Genomic DNA, 21,967 nt, shown 5'->3' with positions numbered 1-21,967 from the left:
AAATGTCCTTGTAGCGCTACTGATGTTTCAAATGTTTGGAAAAAAAAAAAAGAAGAAAATGTTTTCTGGGTTTCAAAGCGATAAAATCTACAATATAGACCTGAATAGAATACTGAATGTGGGAGACAAATAAAATAATTGATATTCTTTAGAAGAATCGGGAAGATATTATTATTTTTATGTAATAATATGTTATTAGCTTACAATATATTTAAAAAATCAAAAATTAGTTTAATAGAAAATAATGCCTCATATCGAAAGTTTATGATTTCAAGTTTAAGTTTAATTTAAGTTTAAGTTTAAATTATAATATTAACGTTCAGCTCGACTAGTTAATGGAGAACTTTGCGGGCGGATCTACACGGGTGGGGGTAAAAGTTACCCATCTACATATCCGGACAGCTGTCTTTTCCAGAGGTTTCTAAAGTCAGGCGTATAACACTTTTTTTAAGTATTAAATAAAATAAATAAATAAAATAACAAATGTACACTGCATTCCAGTTGCTGGACTTCAGTAAATTGATAGGTAATTCTCCGCAAACAACCAGACAGGGTGAAAAAAAAAAAATTAAAAATCCGGTCTGTATTCAAACCTACGCCTCATCAGTTACGCCTCAATCCCTTCAGCTATAAAGAACCCATACATTCAACTCATCTTATTACCCAATATATTACACTTATTATTTATGTCTTAGCAAGACGGTGAAGTTAATAGGTCACTTACAATTGTCATCAATGTCTAAAATTAACAATTGGCCACTATGCCACGCCCATGGAGTTCATCATCTCTTCACGCCTGTTTTACTTCAATTTCTCTGGCAGCTTCCATCTCTATTTTACTTCTTCCTCCATCCAAGAAAGAGGCAATATGTTATTTATAGACGTCAATCATATTATACTGAAATAAAAAATGATGAATATTATTTTTGAGTTTAAAACATACCTCCTTAACAGGCTAGACATGTGACGTTGAGGTACAGGTTGGGGAAGGAATCATGCCTCCGAAATCAGTTCAAGCGGATTAAAAGGTTTTCCTTAATTTTTCTAGGTCTATATTTTGGATAAAATGTGGAATTTTTCTACTTTTTTTTTTTTAGTTCATGTGAAGGAATATTACTGACAAATCTATACAGTATAAATACACTTTTAACACGCATGCTCTGTAGTGACGATAGATCGGTCACTCAATCAGCTTGAATGACTTGGTAAAGTATCTCAATTAAAATACCGGTGGCACTTTTATTTTCATATTATTCCCCCTTTTAAAAAGATATTAGATTCTTCTACAATCATCAGATATCTTTTGCTGGCAATTTCGAGAAGTTATCGAGAGATAAAAACAAATAAAACCTGATCAATCGACTTTATGACGGAAGATCTTCATTTATAGGGGTCGTGAGATTCAGTTTTATTATCTTTCTTCTATTGGGGTGCTTTTTTTTATTTTAGACTGTAATGATGGTAATCCTGGAGGAGGACCCGTCTTAGAGATCACATACTCTCCTCTGTTGTCTTTTTATTACCGGTCATACGGCTCAGCTTCGAGAAGCAGAGTTACCTATTAGGTCGATTGTAAAAACAACTATATCTCCTGATAAATAGGGCTGACGATCTAGCTCAAAGTTAAGACAGATATAGGATAAAAAATAGTAGAGTATAATTTCATATGAGAAAAGATACAAATTACATCCTTATTATTTTTAAACACTTCCTAATTGTAGCATATAATAAAAACTTTAATATAGGCGAATAGTAATGTGATGTGTCTTGCAAAAATGTTTCGTTTCATTTTTTTTCTCTTCAAACAAAATCAATATTTTGGAGTTTTTCCGAGCACGTCACATTGTTTGCTTATTAGGAACTAATTGCACATAAATAAAAATAAAGTTAATTAGTCGCGATTGCACCATCGTACAGTAGATAAAATTATCGTCGAAAATTATTTTTTCACTTAAATAAATCTATCGTTAGAAACCTTAAAGCGGACTATGGAAAAGTTTTATGACTCAGTCTTTACTTGTGAATGTTTTTCTCATCCCCAATTGAGCGAGATATTCCTATTCTGGAAACACGTCTATGTTTAATAGTCTTTGATTCTCGGCTAAATTTGGCATTTCTGAAATTGATTTATATGTGACCATTGTGGTAGATATTTAAAAGAGAAGAGCTAATCTCCACCCTATCCTGCTTTGCAACTTGTAATTAAACACTGCTGACAAAAATTAAAAAAATACAAATTTTTAACTATTCATTTTTGTACATTAAAAAAATATTAAGCATGTAATACACTAAAAACTCATGAAAGTACCTATAATCTATTACTTTAAGGTGGTACTCAAAGACATTGTCGTAAGTTTTTTTTTACATTTACTTCTGTGGCACAGAATTACATATAAAAAATACTTCCTCATCTGATTCTATTGTTTATAATACCAAAAGAAAAAAATGATTTAAAATTTTATATACAAAACAATCTATTTGTAATAGTTTAACATGTGTCAAGTGACTTTTAATTACCTTAAAATCTAGTAAATCAACATTTTATTGTTATCCTCAGAAAGTGGGAAAGCTCTTTTTGCTCTAGATACCAAAACATATGAATTTGGTCAAAGGAAATCCAAGCAATAAATATTTAAATTTAGAAAAATGTACTCTTTCCGGCATGAGAAAAATTCCATTTCTTGACTTTTATGATATTGATTATTTTAAATTGGACCTTTTAATTTTGTTTTTAAGAAGAGAAATAAAAATAAATGCAGGAAATATAATCAACAATAGTTAGTTTGAAAAAAATTAAATAGATTAATACATTTTCACTTTATATGCGGATTCAGCACCCCCAAGCATACCCTCTCTCAACAAAATCAACAAACAACTCATTCTCAACAAAACTTAAATATTTTTTCACTTGTTTCAATGAGTTTGAACATATCCGAACTTTAAAATATTTATCACCCGAGTATATTTTGACAAAATATTGGTACCTCTAGAAAGAAATGCTTATTCTCTTTCAGAAAATAACAATGGAGTACGAATTTCCTGGATTTGAAGTCAATTAAAAGTCACTTAACTCATAATTAAACAATTATAAATACATTATTCTATTCTATTCTCAAATTAAAATTGACCAAATGGAGTCCGATTAGTTGCGTTTGGCATATAATAGTTGATTGGATGTGAAAGATTTTCTTGATTTTTTGTTCTACAAAACTAGTATTTCTGAAAGATCTGTTCGTTATGGAGAAAAAACTAAGGTCAACTAAAATTGGAAAAAATATTTATTTTATTTTATTTTATTTATTTGTTGATATTTACAACTGTATAAAAAAAAATACAACCAGTAAATTTGATCATAATGACATATGATATGATACAGGATGTAGAGAAACTACCCAGTAGTAGAACTCTAAAACAGTTTACAATATAAGGTCACGAGGCCATCTTCTTTTCAGGCGCCTTGGAGGATTGCCAGGAATGGAAGAGGAAGCAAGGTTAGACACGAGTGGGTTTGGGTGGTTAGGGAGTTTATTATGGAAGGAATAATATCGGGTTCGGGCTAGATCGGTTACATAAGGAACATTTAGGTCTTTATGAATGAGTTTATTTGTGACGTAATAAGGAGCATCAACGATTTTACGTAGGATTTTGGATTGTAACGATTGGATGCGGGAAGAATTTGATGGTTTGGTGGAGCCCCAGAGCTCAATTCCATATGTCCAAATTGGTCTGATTATTGAAGTGTATACTAATTTTTTGTAATGAATGGGAGGAAAAAATATAAATGTGTAAAGATTAGCCAAACTTATTTAATGAAATATTTGGTTGGTGACCTATATAATGTATTTCATGATTTTGTTGTTGGTGTTAAAGGTGGAGAGGTCTAACATGAGTCAGGTGACCCTGGGTCAAGTCGACTACAGCAGCTCAGGAACTTACCGGTGTGAAGTATCCACCGAGGCTCCTGATTTCGAAACTGCCCTCCAAAACAAAAACATGACGATTGTTGGTAAGTGAATATAGTACATTTCTAGTACCTTTTTATTATTTTATTTTTAACAAAGCAAATAATGAGGGTAGATATACCTCCCACAATCCCGCCGGGAGGAACCCGGGCTTGGTGTACTGTGATAAACTCTTGTTTTTACAATGTACTAATTATAATTTGTTATCATAATAAACATCAATCCTTATTATATAAATATTATAGGCAAAAACAAAACATATGAAATATTGGGTAGGGTAGGAAGTTGCGCTGGAATATTTTACCCCAGTCTCGAATTCAGCTGGTCGCAGCTCCACCCATCCTAACCCACTGCTGTCTGGAGTGAAACCAGAGTATGCAGAAAATTAATCTTTCTAAATCTGGTTCTGAGTTTAATGGGTGGACTGTATAAATGAAGAAAATTATATTTAAAGCTATTGATATGGAAATGGTTTATAGTGGAGTTGAAAGTCAAAAAGTTATGTTATTGTTAGTGTGTTATTTAATTTTCAAGGAGGGGATCTATTTCTTCTAAATATGTTGATTTGAGGTACCTGGTGGATGATAAACGATGGTCATGGATTGTTCTTTTGTTCGCTCATTCTCTTCTCAACTCCAACTGTGGGCAGGCGCGCCTTCTATTCCATGTTGGTGCTAATGAACAGGTTTAAATATAATTAAATAAAAGTCGTTCAGGAGGGCGGAGTGGGAGGGGAGGAGGAGGGGGTCCCTGAACACCTGGAAACTACTGTAGGTATTGTTAAGCTAAATCGTCGAATTTCGTTAGTGACGGAAAATCCTCTCAAGGTGAGAACGAGGTGAGAATTACCATCCGTCCGGGATTTTCCCATTCAGGGATTCAGCACCGCCTCGGGAGTGTTGTTCAGGGAGTGGAGTGTTAATAACATGTTAATCTTATATATTTTCTTTACTACCTAAGTTTGATTCTAGCTAAAATTTTCGCTTTTTTTTTTCATGCCGGTTCTTCATTAATGTATTGCCATGATGTTCTTAATAGGCTTACCATTCCGGCTAAACTCTGAACAAATTGAAGAGTTTGGACTACAATACCCATAACTTTCATCATCGAAAGAGGGTCTGCATTTAACATAAGTTAGTAAATTGATGGTAAAATTGGTTAATAAATTAATCCAAACAGTAATCAATTCCTATTTCTTAGTTTCAACCCTAGTTTGTTGTAGCTCTCCATTATAATAAACTAGGCTCTTCGTTTTAACACTAATGCTTATAATGGTTAAATAATACGAAACTGAACCTCGTATTGTAATACAATACCCTCTCTTCTAAAGGAGGAGTATTAATAAAGCAATGCCCAATGATAATAAATCCATGTCTAAATAAAAAACAAAACAAATACCAAGCTACTTAATTTTGAATTCAAAGGCAGGAGCTAATGCCCTTTCAAACATCGTTACTGGAGTTGTTAATGGTCTGAGGCATTAGGCTTTCCTTCCAGGGGGCTTATACTTTTTCGAAAGCTGTTGTTTTTCTCCAGAAGTCTTTAAGGACCTAAACATTGGCTGAAGGGTATTTATCAAAATACAGAGGCTTCATATTTATTTTCAGTATTTCGAGCCTAGTCACATCAACTTGATTAATTCATGAGACATGTATTAATAAAGTCCACGAATAGTAACATTACCTATTAGTACATATTACAGTATATATCTAGTTTACTATCTCTTTTTACAATAATAAAACCAAGGAAAAAAAATAAAACATACTAGAGATTTTAAAACAAATAGTTCTTTAATAGACAATGAAAAAAATTATTATCAGAATAGAAAATAGCTAATGAGATCTTAACCACAACAAACTAAAGTTGGTGGAAGTATAAGATTGAGCGATTGTTTATTATTGTTAATTGATCTTGTTATTATTATATGTTCTAATGATTTCTAATCTATTTTTTTTTCTCTTGTCTGCAATTGTATTTATGTATTTTTCAGCCGATTGTTGTAGATCTACAGGGGTGGTAGATTTTGACAACTTAAATTTTATTAATTTTTATTAATATATTCTTGTTTGAGAGTGGTTTAGTTTATTTAAAAACAAATTTGATCCTTTTTTCTCAACTTTATTCTTTTCAAAACCTTCCAATGTTTCGACCCTCAGGTCATTTTCAAGGATACCTTTACTTTGTTGTCATTTTCTCTTTTAAAATGCCGGCTAATTGCCTTTGTCCCATCTATAACTTCTTCTATATAACTCTTTCTTAAATTTAAAACTTGTACTAACCACTTCTCTTCTTTCTTTCATTTACATTTGCCTGCCTTTTTGTTTTTCACATCATCGATTCTCTGAAAGTATAACTTAGAACAAAAAAATTTTATTATATAATTCATTTTGATTTTAGAGTTTTCAAGGATTTAATCAGGGTTACTTATTTTTGGCCTTTGTGTCCCTTATTAATTTTTCAATTATTAGCTGAATATCCACAACAAACGTTTTACACTTATTATTTCTCACAGTGAATATTTTTGTAGTATATTACACCAACTTATTTCTTAAGTAATAATAAGCATAATTCATGATCGTGGGCATTAATATTCATAAACTGTGCGCTAAGCATAATATAATAACCGTCTAAAGTAAACATGCTAGTAGAGTTTCAACACTAATAGACCGCCGCTTAAAATAGAGGAACGCTCAAGTTGCCGATATAAAAGAGAGAATTATTAAAGGCCATAACTAGAACAATGGCTACCAACATTGACCCCCTTCGACAATGGCGCAGGGATGAGGAATTATTCAGAGCAGATGATTTAGAATTCTGCAATGGTGGATAGAAGCCCCTGCAAGTGGGCGAGTGGCTAGCTCAGCCACAAAGGCAAGATGGCTAGCTGTGTTAATATTCATAGTCCATTACTTAGCTGCTTTACCTAGTTCTTTGAGAATTTCCTAGAATTTCCGATAAAGGGTCAATTGACTGTATTTCAATCATACTGTTATACTATGCAAATTATTTTACAATGGATTAAAAAAACTTAATCGAAAAATAAAAGTTATATGGCTCGATATTTATACCCATGCAATAAATTCTGTTTTAAATATTTCATCAAGAATTATGGGACTAAATTTTATTGGAATGATTCTTTTAAAACCTTTTTTTTACCCTCCGCCTAGTAATTTCTGACATATGGGGGGAGAGAGTTATCTACAGGTTACCGCCCTATCTTACACCACTGTGAGGCTCAAGTTTTCATTTCGTGGGACCACCACCGAAATAAAAGTCGACACACCCCAGCCGGATTCGAACTCCCGAAGTCCCAATTACATTGGTATAAAATTAATCAAATATACTAAGATTTTAATACCACATACAGTTGACCTGACTTGTTGATTAATAGTAATAAATTAATACTTTAAAGAGGTCCACATATTGGAACTGATATTATTTCGGACTATATAGTGCAATTCTAATATTATTCTCATTAATTTATGAGTTAAGAATTTATTGATATTGCTGACAGTAATCTAAACTTAAATGTGAGAAACTAGGGAAACATTAGGAACTGCAGGTGGCATTAAAGAAATTTACTTTATTCTCTTCCGATTCAGATCGGAATTCCCTAGGACAAAACACAAAAAACAACATAAAAACACAAGGACAAAGGACTCGCATTTGGGGATTCCGATTTGAAATAAGGGAGAAGTTAACTCCAAGTCAGAAACTGATACTTTTGATGCAATAATATAAGCTCAGCTGTGGATAAGAAACCCTGAAATGGTAAAGTACTTTACTATTTGAAAAGTTTAGTGTCAATGTCGATTATAAAATTAACTAATGGGCTGATTCACAAGACCTAATAATAATAGGAATGCCTTCATGATGTGCCAAGAGAGGTTCAACAGTCCAAGCACTTGGAAATTTCTTAAATGTTTGAAACGGTTAATATTTGAAGTTATTTTTTATACACTTTATGAGTAAATTCAATAAAAAAAATAATAATAATACATATGCATATAATGTACTAACGAATTAACATTTCAAAATGTTTTTGAGATATTTATGTTTATTTAATTTACCCATTTTTTCGCAGGAAGGTAGGAGTAAAGAAACTGTATCCATTAATGTGAAGTTAGAGGAGCCATTACCTTGGGCTAAATCGCCATTATGTAAACCAGCCTGCCCCTAACCCACCGCTGCTAATCGTTTATTAACTAACTCCTACTACCTCTTCTTTTTACTTGTTAATAATTACTAGATCCGTGTATTACCCCTTTTAATCGGTACTGCATTCATCATTCTGTTGTTCAGAGAAATTAAAATTCAATATGACTTATAGGATTTTATTCTTTGCCGTGCAAATATTTAAACTATGACTGGAAACAAAAACCTTGAAAGCAATTATCCAAAAATGTACTATGCTACTATCTGCTTTTCCTAGTCGATTAGGTGTTCCGACAACCGCATTTATTTTATTTTATATATGTATTTTTATATTACACTATATATATCTATCGGTTCCTTATGAGAATCGGCCTATAGTAGAACGTATTACAAAACTATCTAAATCAGAGATTAAATATCACGAATGTTCTCTAGATAATAAAAAAGGATTAATCCGAGAACAATAAGTATTGTTAATAAGATAACTTTATTGAGATACCAATTGTAATTTGTCAAGTTTTTAATTATATTAACATTTAATAATTGTAAATAATAACTAATTGTTAATATTGATATTTAATAATATTAACAATTAGTTGCACTATTATTATATTTGTTTGTTTTGAAAAGGTAGTATGTTCTGGTAGAGTTTCTAACAATTCTCAGAACTTTTCTTGATATTCTGACATTGTATTTTGTTTGCGGTATTTGAATAGCTGCAGATTTACAGTTGGACGTTAGTAGGTCCCAATTTCCAATTTAACATATGAATGTGATAGGGCCCATCTGCTCACGATATATCGGTGTTTAATAAGACCGGTGATTGATTACGGCTGCGAAGTTTATGGGGATCCCCCCAAAAAAATACTTAACAAGCTAGACTCAGTACACCATGCTATGATCCGTAGAGCTACCGGGGCCTTCAGGACTAGTCCTATCAGCAGCTTACTCTGGGAGGCCCAAGAGTGGCCACTAGAACTACGCAGGCACTACCTTTTGCTAAAATTTCTAGGTCATCTCAAAACGACCCAAGACATATGTTTCGGGGTACAGATTACCTAGTCGTCTCTCCAGAGCTTTCTTTCTCCACCCGAACATATTTATACTTATCAATTCTCAATCCATTACCCCTGTGGATAAACAAATTAGCCAATTTTGATTTCGCCCTAGAATCCATTGATAAATCATCCAACCCTCCTGAAGTACTCAAGTAATGTTTTTTAAGTCTTCTCTCTAGCTACCAGGGCTATACATGTATCTACATTGATGGGTCAAAATACTTTAACCATGTAGGTTAATCAGTAGGACCTGTGGAGACCATCCACTACAGTCTTCCACCCACATTCTCAGTGTTTTGTCATTAACGCTAGCACATGAAGTAAATGGCTCCCCCATTGTGATCTGTAGTGATTCTTACTCGAGCCTCAAGGCTGTTCAAAATTTCCAAATTCCGCACAACCCCATTGTTTTTTCCATCATAACTTTAATCAAAATATCACATAAAAAAGTAAATTTCCAGTGGGTCCCCAGTCATGCAGGTATAACGGAAAACGAACTGGCTGACACAGCTGCCAAAGAAACTTGCACCCTATTTCCAATGCCTGATTGTAACTTGGCGCTGCATGATTACCATAAATCGGTTCAGATCTAATGCAAGGAAACATGGTGCTGTTTTTGGTCCTAGGTGCCTGGAATAAATAAAATGAAGACAATACTTGGTGATACTCAACCTCTACCGCCAATCATCGAAAATCGCTGTGAACAATCCATCATAACCCGACTCAGAATCGGACATACGAGATTAACACACAAGCACCTTCTTGAAAGAAATCCTTCACTGACGTGTTGTAGTTGTAAATGTACCCTGATGATGGAATATATCCTGGAACACTGTTTGCGTCTGGAATCATCAAGAACGTCTTTTGGCCTCCTGAGACAATGTCAAGCCTTCCTGCCTGAAAATTGGAAGAATTTGTTTAAGTTCCTAAAGGAGAACAGCCTGTACCGAGAAGTGTAATCCACGAAATCCAGAATACGGTGCCTCTTACCCTGTAGTTGTATACGGAATCTAAAAATTAAGCAAATATAAATAAATGTTTATACAGTTAAGTGGAGACAGTGGTAAATAAATGCTTAGAGATATATACATAAGTAGCGTTATTGTTATAATCATTTTTGTTAAATTTATTAGTATGGTATTTATTTTTAGTGAAAGGAAAGTATACATTTTTATAAAAAATTATGAATTAGAGCACTGATTGCAGTTATAAATATAGTACATCAAGTATTCATTGATACTTTTTGGGGGTTTTTGTTTACATTGATTAGTTGGGTGGTTATAGGATAAACATGTGAAGCACCGCAACGGATTAGGTAGGTAGTTATGGACTTTGACATTATGGAATCTTATTTTTTATATGTCCGGAATTCGTGGAGTTGGAAACGTAATGATATACGAGTTTGTGAGGATTTGATTATTATTATTTTTTATTTTAATACGTATTATATCATTGATGATATGAAATAATTCGATTTTTATTTCTTCTATCTCCAAAAATTGGAGTTCGTAACAGCGAATTACCCTCCCTCCTCCTGCACCCCCCTCCCCGGCTGTAATTTAGAGTGTTATGTGCAGATACTTCAATGGGAAACTGACCGTGAAAGTTCTCACATTTCTGTAATTTGTTGGATTTTCTTTGTTCGTTTCGACGAGCGTTGTCGTATGTACGTACATTATCAGTATTTTAATATTTTTGAGTTCTCCTGCATACCCGGAGAGAAATTTATTAATAAAAAACGGTGAAACTCTTGTAAAATCTTATCTGTCCGTTCTTTTAACGAATGAAGAAATGTTTGGCTATTCGTCGTTTCTTTTTTATTTTATTTTTTTTTTAATCCCCCTCCTTGGGTGTTTCCCTATTCGTCGTTTCATTACTTTCCGGTAATATTTTAAGACTGCCTCGAGGCCGCTTTCTTTTAGCCTTAGGGATATTTAGGTCTATAGGGTCTCCCATAGAAAAATGAATAAAGATAGAAGAAAAAATAACATAAAATATAGGAACTAAATATATACCTTATAGAAAAGAACAAGAAAAAAAGATTATAAAAAAATATATGTAGATATGTAAGAGAAAATAAAACAATTTAGGCTTAGCTAGCTGGATGATAGCCGAGCTAGTACTAGGAGTTCTTCTCTCTTCTAATTCCAAACACTGACTGTACAATTATTAATTATTATATTGATTGAAGTTAAATTACGAAATTCAATTCCCTTTACCGAGCAACTAGAGCATTATTAAACCAGACAAAGACAAATTATTGCACACTATTCCATAAAACGTAAATAATCCTTTGTGTTCAAATCGGATTTCAGTTTCTATATCATATAACAAGACACAAATACTCAGAATGATTCATTAGTTACATATAACATTGCATTTATGTATGCCAATTATTTGAAAATTGAAACAATTTTCCACTGGTTTATTTCTAGATGTCGCACAGGAATTTAATTTGCTTTGAGTTAGCAAATACATGATTCTCCAATCTCTCCCATTTAGAAAATTTTACTTGTCTAGCAAAGCTCAAAAAAGTCTTTAATACTATGGTTTTAGCCGATGTATTCAAGGGTTTGTACTCAAACGTTCCTGAACATTGTACACCTCACCACTGTATTAGCAACATACTAAGACGATAGTAATGTAACAAGAAGTATAAGTATGTTTTGTACATCTTGTTACAGACTTTTCATACATTACAAAATCTCTTCCAATTACTGAATAACTGATTCAATATGTAATACTCAATTCCATCATGAAAAATGAACACAATTAGAGATGAAATTTTCCTACTAGCTTAGTTAATTAAATACTGAGCGTCCTATTACAGTAAGCTACCACTCGACCGGCCTTAAGTGCAGAGAAGATCTTGCTTTTTTATCCAGATATTTCCCTTCATTAATCCCAATGGGGCTTATACTTTATTTATTAAATTCCTTTCGTTACCTTACCTTATTTTAAAACCTAAACTAGACTATTAGAAAATTAATTGGCCGCATGTATTTATAGAAGGGAGGTCATCTACGGGTCAAAAAAGTACACTAGTTATTAAGCATCAAGGTACACCACACTTTGTAGGGATTCATCAGTACAATCTGTTCGTAAGTACAGGATTATATGAAATATAATATAAACTATATGACATGAAAATTTACAATAAATTTAATAGAATTAAGTATAATAATCACAGTAATAAATATTAAGAATATAATTCACTAGTGGAGTAATATCGAATAAAATAATATATATAAGAAAAGTAAAAACTAAGAGAAGGAAAGGATAAGGTAAAAGTAAATATATCAAGGGGGGAGGGATGAAGGTTGACAAACAAAAAAAAGAAATATTAATCAAATCAGGAAACTATTCTCACATCTAGTGAAAACGTGACGGAAGTCACGTACGGCGGAGGAATGGGAAAGTGCGTTGAAAAATGACGGATAGAAGCGTGATGAAAAGAAAGAGATATGACTAATAAATCTACATCCGAATATTGTAGGACTAATCAATCCACATTGTAGGACCTCTTCAATGATTGATGGATTTGGGGAAACTTTCCGAAATGTTGGAACATTGCCGGCCTGAGACTGGTGTACTAGACCAACAGTGTTTTCACCAAACAGTCAAAGAAATTTATAATTTAGTATCTTATTTTCTGAAATTTTTTCTAAAATATTCCTTCTACGAGAACAGTCCTATAAAACCAATTTGAATGCACCCCTTTGTTCACGGCAAAACCGAAGATAGTTCTACTCGCTCTGCAAAATGGTTAGGAAACTTGACAAAAATCTGTAACAGTGACTGAGTTTATCCTGGCTGCAGATACTGCAGATAGTTAAGAGTGATTTTAATTTTGGTCTTAAAATATTGTGATAAATTTTCTCGCCTTAAAAAAAAAAAAATAAGGAAGTGACAAAGATTTTTTTCAGGAGGATATTTTGAAATTATTTTGTAGTAAAATGAAAAAATGTAGATGTTTTTAGGCAATTACATTGTCTGTAGGCTATTATTGCTTAAGTCTTTTGAATCTTCAAATTAGGTTTATTACCGGATTATTGATTTGGTTCGTTGTCTTATGGGTTATAGTACCGCAAGGCTTATGCCCTGTTTCCATTATACATTATATAAGAGGGAGCCTTTCATGTCTAAATTATAAAAAAATATCCTGCACATACATTTATTACTGTTTCTCTATTCCAACATTATTAATATTCATAATTTTTTTGAACTAATTATTCTATCCCATGAACATAAAATTTTTACATTTATCATATTATTTATTGCTGCACTTAGTTGTATCAATGTATACATTGATATAGATCTGCTTACGAAGATTTCTTTCCTTCAATTGGTCAGGTTCAAGCAATTGAATTAGAATGTTCTCTCTATAGAGGATAAGAAGTAAGGTGGAAAAAAACTGGTGGCTATTATGGCTGGGGCAGATAAAAGTTGGGAAGTTCTAAAGAAGTTTGTAACAATGAAACAACTTCGGAAATTATCTGTCCCAAGAGGAAGAAATTTGTTGTTGATGGCTTTGTCTTCACACCACCTTTATGATATTGATGTTATGCTTGGAGGAGGAACATTTCTAAAGTTTGAGCCCTTAGACCGTTGGAAGTTGAACTGACTATGTAAATTACTGGGCACCTCTTAAACTCTAGAAAAGTTTACTAATAATAATGAATAAAATTTATACATCACATAAAAAACGGGATTACATGCTATTGAAGTTGGAAGGTGTATTGCATCGACTCCAAACATACTTTAAATTTTTGACAAGAAATCGTTTTGATTTGATTAATGTCCTTATTTACTTTGAAAAGGGTAGGAATGGTGAGTTATTAATTGCACTAGTTACATACCTATTCTATGTGAAGTGAGGTGTATGACTAACTCATGATTCAAATAATACAATAATAGAATAAAATAAAACACAAATATATAAATAATTTATTTTTGTTTTGTTTTTATTGTATTTGAGGAAATAAGAAACTATTATTGTAAGAAATATTGACCTACAAAGAAAAATTGTATATTAGGACATGAAAATGAACACATATACGTCCAAATCGTTGTTGTGGTTGAAGATTAGAATGTATAAAAATTATGAAGGGGCTGATTAGTACTGATACCTTTTTTAGTAATACTGACGGAGCCTTCCACTAAAAAGAATAAAGTAAAGTACTTATAACTTGTTAATATGTACTTAAATAAATGGATGAAAATTGGCCAACCTAGTAGGTAATAAAAATAACCATCTATATTATAAGAAACTCGTGCTACCTGGGTTTACTTGAATTCCTATTTTAGTTTAGAAGGCGGTTGTAAAAATGGAAAGATAGGCTTTCATTCATTTTACATTCTGATAGGCATTACAAGCGATATCTCGAACGGAAGTGACATCGTTCAGAATATCCTATCAACGCACGATCCTATTAACGATGACGAAGTTGATTACGTCAATGTTGAGGAAGAGAAACGCATGCTAACGTCAGTTAGCCACTGCAAAGACTTTGCAATTGAAGCTGGAGAAATATTATATGAACAGTCTTCCAAAAGAACGTTTCCAGAAGAATCGTAAACCAAAGGACATTTATTACCTAATGTAAGGTAAAAAATACATAACAAATCGCAATGAAAAATGACTTGATTTTCAAAATAAATCAATTTCTAAGTACATGCATTTCAAATGTTAAATATAATAAATACAATTATTTATACTTTACTTAATATATTATGTTTACTATCCATCGGGTAGAAGGGGCGGAAAGATAGTGGTAGGAAGGTTCGCTCGATTACAAAAATGTTAGGCTGTATATTGTGAACTTTATAAATGATCTTGTCCATTTTTTTTTCAATTTTGAATTTGACTAGCGAGAAAGATTTCGGTTAGGATAGGATACTGTTCTGGATGATCAACTATTTAGTTACGCCCTTCTTATCTTCTTTTGGTGTTGAGATTTTTTTTTAACATGATTTACTCTAATTCCTATATTTTGTGTACAGCTGGCTTTCTTTCAATATCAATTGACTTAGCGAAGTCCTGCAGCGTGACCTCTCTACAACGCACTATTCCATTTTTCGCAAAACCTGGTTGTAGAAATGCACACTCCTCTTAATATTGGACAGTTAATGGGGATTGGCAGGTTTCGTATTTTGTTTAGTCCTATTTTGTAATCAAATATCGTGTTGGATTGCCTGGTCACTTCTCTTCTGCGTCCCCTTGCTTCGCTTGCACTTTCGTTTTATTTTTGATATTTCGTAAGTTGTTAGTCAGTGGCGTTCCTGCCCTCCTCCTAGTTTTTCCTCATCTATCCTTTAGAGATATTTTTATGTCGTTCAGGTAATATATTTGAATTGTTCATGTGTGGCAGTTTCTGTTGCTGCTCCATTTTCTGGCATCCCGGAGTATCCAGGGCTCCAGAGAAAGTTCACATTTTTATTGGGATCATTTAATATTTACGCATAATTGCGTATTTGATTTAGCGTGAGACCAGTTTTATTTAAATTTACCTTTCTCTAAAGAGCTAAGATTAAGTCAGAAGAAATTAATATTTTTGAGCAATTACTCTCTTTAGATAAATAATGACCTATACCAATCGCCTGAAGTTCTGCTGTATGGGTGGTGGTTTACGAGGGTAACTTGTACATTTTAGGCAATGCATTCTTAGTTACTGCGAAGCCAATATTCCCATTTTGTTTAGATCCATCAGTGTATATTATTTCATTTTTGCTTTTTTTTTCTTGAAATTTATATTTATTAGCACCTGGACTCGCGTTTTTAAAGTGAGGTCTATTTTGAAAGATTGTGACTTCCATGGTGGTCTAAAGATCTGGTTAGTATTATTTGTGGGTATGTTATAGATTTCTCTTATGAGTTATTTTTGTTGAAACCTATTGGTGTAACTCTTGATGGATTTAGTTCATATATCTTTGTGTAATAGGGATTAAAAATATGGCTTTAAGCAGGGTTTGTTGGCAGAAGATTAATTTTTACATCATAATTGTTAATTTGTTCCTTCTTCGGTAATTAAGAGGAGCTTCGGAATCCTCACTAGAGAGGCTTTCTTTTGTAGGACTGGTTATGAAGGTTCCTGTAGCAAGCCTCGACACTTCATTGAATAATGACTTAAAGATTAACTTTTTATTCTAAAATACAATGTTACATCAACATTGGAATTAACTTTTTACAAACTAGGAAGAACTCAGCTGAAGGCTGAGGATATTATGTCTTAAGTCTAGTAACTATTCTAATGGTCTCCTGGCCTTTGGCCAAAAATATATACATGAAAAGAAGTATATGAAGGGGATACTAAACTGGAAGAGGAAGATTTTGTCCAATCAATGTTTGTGTGAGTAAGAGATGAGGGACAAAGCGAATTCATTTAATTGGACATTCTAAAATTAGGAGTAGGAGGTTTTAATGAAGTCCAATTAGATTCAGGAGTAGATTAGTGGAGTTAAGCAATGATATCCAAGTAATAAGGGGAAAAAAGGTTCTTTGAAGGAGGGATACGATAGACTGTGGGAACTGACTTACATATGTTAAACATAAAATAGTTTAAATAGACAGGTGCAATTCCAATGTGAGATGACCTGCTTAATGGTCAGTCCTGGCCTTCAGTAATGAAGTACAAAAATATGATTTGACCATGAAAAGATCCCTTTCTTTGTGGTCAGTTAGGTCTACCTTAATACGCCATAAGGTCAAGGTACAACTATATAGCTTATAACAATAGCCGTTGAAGAATTTTTGTAATAATGGAGGTTGAATACTATTAATAATAATAGCGTTTCTTATCTCCTGTGTTGACCATTTGCATCGACTTCCAATCAACTCTACAGCAAGTTCTGGTTTGCTTAAAGCACTCTTCCCTCAATTATTTTATATGTTAGTCTACTGTCCAAGACCAACCCCTAGAGATTTTATGTTTGTGGAAAATGTTTAGGGATACATATAAACTTATACTCCTACTCTTACTCTAATATTTCATGTTAGTAAAAACCTTTGAATAAACTTAGGCATTGCTCCTTTGTTTTATGCAGTTTTTAATTCATTAAAATATCTTATCTTTTTTATAATTCCAATAGGCATATTTACAAACAAATCTCACAACTTTCCTACAGAAATGAATGTGACGCATAACTGTCCTTGATAAAATTCTGGATTCTTTCTTTGAATCTGAAAGGACTTGTAATTGTCAGTTGTCATAACGGGAACATTTCTTCTATAGAGAATAAAGAGAGACGCTGTTCGAAATTTCGTTTGTCGGGAGTTTAAATGGTTGGAAATGTAATATTTCCCCATGATATCAGGTTTTATGCAATAAATAAGTAATTATTTCTTTCTTTAAAAAACTTATTTTCGGGTAATTTGCTTTGTCTGGATTACTTGAAAAGAGGCTTCAAAAACATTCTTATAAAACAATGCCGAAATTTTAAAATTGTACTGCAAATTGAGGTTTCCTTTAAAGGTCGAGGTTCTCATCAATAGGTTTACTACACCATAAAATACAGAAATAAAGTATCTGGCGTCTCATTATCATTACTAGTTTCCGTAAAATTCTTCTCCAAAAAATGATTGTAGTCTCTAAGATAATATTGGTCCACTAATGATCTAAAAAGGCAGAGCACGATCTCTCGAATGAGCCTCTATAATGGTCGGAATATATAGTATTCAAAATGTAATAAAAAGTACAGAAAATTTCTAATAGAATCAGGCAAATTACTATTAGTGATTGAAAAGTTAAACATGTCATATATTTGTAATAATAGGCCGATTGAATGATATTCTTTTTTAAATATGATTACCAACCCAAAATCATCTACAGTAAACCTGAACTGCAGGTCAACAATTTTTAATGTTATTAATGAATTTGTTTTATCTGAAAATGAACTGTTCACTGTTTTTTTAAAAATAAATGTTATCACTTTTTTCCAATTCACTTTAGGTTTAATTTGTGAGTGATTTCTACATATATATATTTTTTTAATTTACCAATTCTATCTTAAAATTGACTACTCTATTTACATGTTTCTTCTTGTTTTTTGTACTTTTTCCGTGTCCAAAATTATTGGATCATCCCAGTCAAATTAATATTTGGAACTGTGATGGCCAAAGCTGTACCTTTTTTTAATTTTACATTTTCTTCTTTGTTCTTATCCTCGTATCCAGTTTGTTTTTAGATTTCGCCGATATACAACATATCACAATCATTCATTAGTCTGATCAGTATAAAACATTCTTTTTATCCATCATTTTCATTATTTCTATTATATTAATCAATTTTGTTTCTATTTTATTATTGTAATTTTATGTTTTTAGTCAATTCTGGTTTGTAATTACTTTTGTAAAACCGTAATTTGTTATTGTTTTCTGTTTTTGAATCATTCTTATTTTTATTTTTGTCTTCGTCTTCATATTTTTCCACTACGCAAACATAGGCTTTTTTATTAATAACATTATTAACATTATCCTTTTCTCTTTTTATTAGCCCCTTCCTGATTATTTCTGACGTCGGGAAGGGGGAGGAGAGAGGGATATTCTTAGGTTACCATCCTTTTCTAACTCTGGTAGGAGGGCCTTGTTTTCATTACTTGGGACCACCATGGAGTAAAGTCAAACTCTCAGGTCAGATCTGAACCAGCGCTGTTGCAGTTCCGAGTTTGTATAAAGGCGAAGCCACAACTGCTACAGACGGTTCCATTTTGTAATAACCTGTAGATTTTTAATTAATATTTAAATAATTTGTGTAATTAGTTTTATTTCTATTGTTGCGTTGTTTCAAATATGTTGAGAACTATGAGTACTCCGAAACGTTGGTTGATTTTATATATTTTAAATAAAGGGGATATGAAGAGTACAAATGACGAAATATTTATATCATGTAAGTTGAACCCTTCCGATGTGAATTGTGGTGTATAAGATTTTTTTTTCTAAGTTTGAAACTAGGAGTATTAAATTAGAAACGGATTGAGTTTAATTAAATATTTTCTTAATACTATTTTATGTTCTCTTGAGTTTAAAAAATTTATAAAATATATCTTCCTTTTTTAAACCCGTTTTACACAGGATGTAAGATTGTCGGATTAAATATTTATTCCTATCAGCACTACTATCCTTTATGGAGGCTATTTCCCTAAGATTATATGAACTGACCCTGCTAACATGAGCATAACTAGGATAAGAAGGCTAAAATATTCATATTTTCCTGTGGACACACTTGGGCAAGGAATATTTTAAGGTCATTCCCAGCTGACCCTAAGAATATGGGAGTGAATCCTTCCTCAGATTCCTCGCCACCCCACTCTCATGGATAATGGCCTTGCTCCGTCGGGATTTCCTGCGATCTTTTCTACAATATTCTGTTCTTGCTTTTCCCCCCAATTTTAATACTATTTCGCTATTTAAATTAATTATTTTTAAAAATACAATAATGTTTTAAGGCACATGTATTTACCATGTCGATTTCAGGTAATTTGTGGTAAATTGTAATTTATTTCTTACCCTTTGAGTTGTCAATTTTGCAGTCGTGATCCTTTTTTTTTTATAGTTTTTTTTAATCAATTTTAATTTATTATTTTTTTCAATCATCTTGTTTAGATATGATTTTATATTAAGAAAAAAAGAAGATTTGAAATTTACTATATATCAATTTTTATTATTCCATAGTAACGATAGTTCATGAAAAGCAGATAAGTAACAATTCTAATTTTATAAATAAGGCAAGATAAATAGATAATTATAATAATTAAAGGCTGATTATTAAGTTAGTCTTATGGATGAATTTATTATTATTTTTATTTATTTATTGACATTTACATCTGTATTTAAATACAACAAGCAAATTTGAAGTAAGATCATAATGATATGATACAGCATGTAGAGAAACTACCCAGAAGTAGAAATCTATGGATGAATTTAATGACTTTTTCTATTACGAATTCGTCGTTTCTCAACGCCATTGGAACATTTGTTGGTATCCCTAACTGGTTCAGAGTTAATTTGTAGAGATTACATTCTTCAAAAATATGTGTGACGGTGAAAGAAATCGACATTTCGAACATTTTGGAGGGGCCTCTCCTGTTATGAGGTGGATAAGTTTCATTTTCTAATGCGTTTTTATCCTCGTATCCAGTTTTTTTTAGGTTTAACCGATCTACAACATGACGTCATAATTACAGTCTGATCGGTATAAAACATACTTTTTATCAATCATTTTTATTATTTCTATCATATTAATAAATTTTCTATTTTATTATTGCAAGTCCCTAATTTTATATTTGTGTGATCATAATCTGCGCGTACCTTTTTTACGTTTGTAGTCAATTCTTGTTTGTAATTACTTTTGTGAAACCGTAATTTGTTATTATTTTCTGTTTTTGAATCATTCTTATTTTTATTTTGGTGTTCGTCTTCATTTTTTTTTCCACAACGCAAACATAGTCTTTTTTATTAATAATATTATTAATATCATCTTTATCTTTTTTATTAGCCCATTTTAACACCGTAACTGTTAGTAATTTCGACAAAGTGTTTTTCTATTTGTGTCATTTTAACTGGTTTTGGGAATTTCACCTTGGTTTACTATATGTCCATTTTTATAATTTAATTTTTTTAAAAAATGGTAGTTTTCTTGATGCTTTTATTTAAAAAAAAAGTTTTCAATTTAGTATTAGATGTAATGTACCTTATTCATAATGCAAAATTGATCAAGCACAAAGAATCTTTCAAATGGCGAAAGAAGAACATATAATGGTGTGGAAAAAAAAGAGAGTTTAACCGAAAATTTAACCTTAGCTGGAGATACAGTGACTAATAAAACGCCACACAGTATTAAATTTTTCCATGTGGGAGTACAAAACTTGAAAAACGTACTAGTTTTAAAGGGTATTAATACTTCATTTGTCCAGTGGAACTTCCGAAAGACATTGATACTAAAGAGTCAGCATCATTGAGCCCTATAAAAGAACATGAGACATGACTGAACTTGTCCGTTCAAAAACTGACATAAAACGAATTGAGGAAGCCTTCCCTCAGTTATTTCAGTATTTTCCCTCGAAATACTATTGTTTACGTGCTATCTTAAACTTTATATTATTCTCTTATTTTCTATAGTGTAAGTTAAATATTTGCATAATTTCATTAGTTTATTAGTAATATTATCGACTTCAAAATTATATGAAGTTAATGTATAACACAATAATTTATGTGACATAGATGATACAGAAGATGGACTGAATTTAACATAAACTTTATCTGACAGTTCAATCATTCAGAAAGTTCAGAAGACATGGCAAAGCTAACTGTGGAATAGTCTAAGTAGAGATAACTTGCGTACTGAAGTGGAAATCAAAATAAAAAAGAAAGCAAAAGGAATTGATCATATGAAAATCAGAAAAATAAACAACTGTCATTGTTAAGAATTGGAAAAGCCCACCAATCGTCATCGAATCTAAAAAAAACAATTTCCTGAGAGGAAAGTACGCCTACCTAACGGAAGCAGATGTAGACTGGGTCTAAATTTGATTTCAAAATTTCTGGTTTACTTTTAATTTTTTAAATATAATTTAATGAATTTTAATATTTTTAAATCAAATTTGTAATTTAAGTCAAAATATTAAAGTATATTTTTATTATTTTTTTCAAAAAGCTGTTTTTTTCATTTTTTGTTGTTAGAATTTTTGACCATCTTGCTATTCACTTAACCCAAATCCGACACAGTGCGATATGCTGGATTCATACTAGACAAAAGATTCAGCTGGCACCAACGTACTAGACTTAAAATACAAGAG

At 31.9% G+C, this 21,967-nt stretch overlaps 1 protein-coding gene across 1 annotated transcript in view; it reads left to right on the top strand.

Annotated features, from left to right (window-relative positions):
• The window catches only part of LOC106691425 (uncharacterized), a 118,019-nt gene that overhangs the window by 12,016 nt on the left and 84,036 nt on the right, over positions 1-21,967 (top strand). Inside the window, exon 2 of the mRNA XM_024362459.2 lies at positions 3,871-4,006. Coding sequence (XP_024218227.2) covers positions 3,871-4,006 — 136 coding nt within the window. The remainder of the gene's footprint in view (positions 1-3,870; positions 4,007-21,967) is intronic.

The sequence above is a fragment of the Halyomorpha halys genome, unplaced genomic scaffold, assembly GCF_000696795.3.
Source record: "Halyomorpha halys isolate HHAL.00 unplaced genomic scaffold, Hhal_1.1 Scaffold2334.1, whole genome shotgun sequence".
Taxonomy (NCBI): Eukaryota; Metazoa; Arthropoda; class Insecta; order Hemiptera; family Pentatomidae; genus Halyomorpha; species Halyomorpha halys.
The sequence above is the reverse complement of the archived record's forward strand: the minus strand, read 5'-3'. Positions and strand labels throughout refer to the sequence as shown.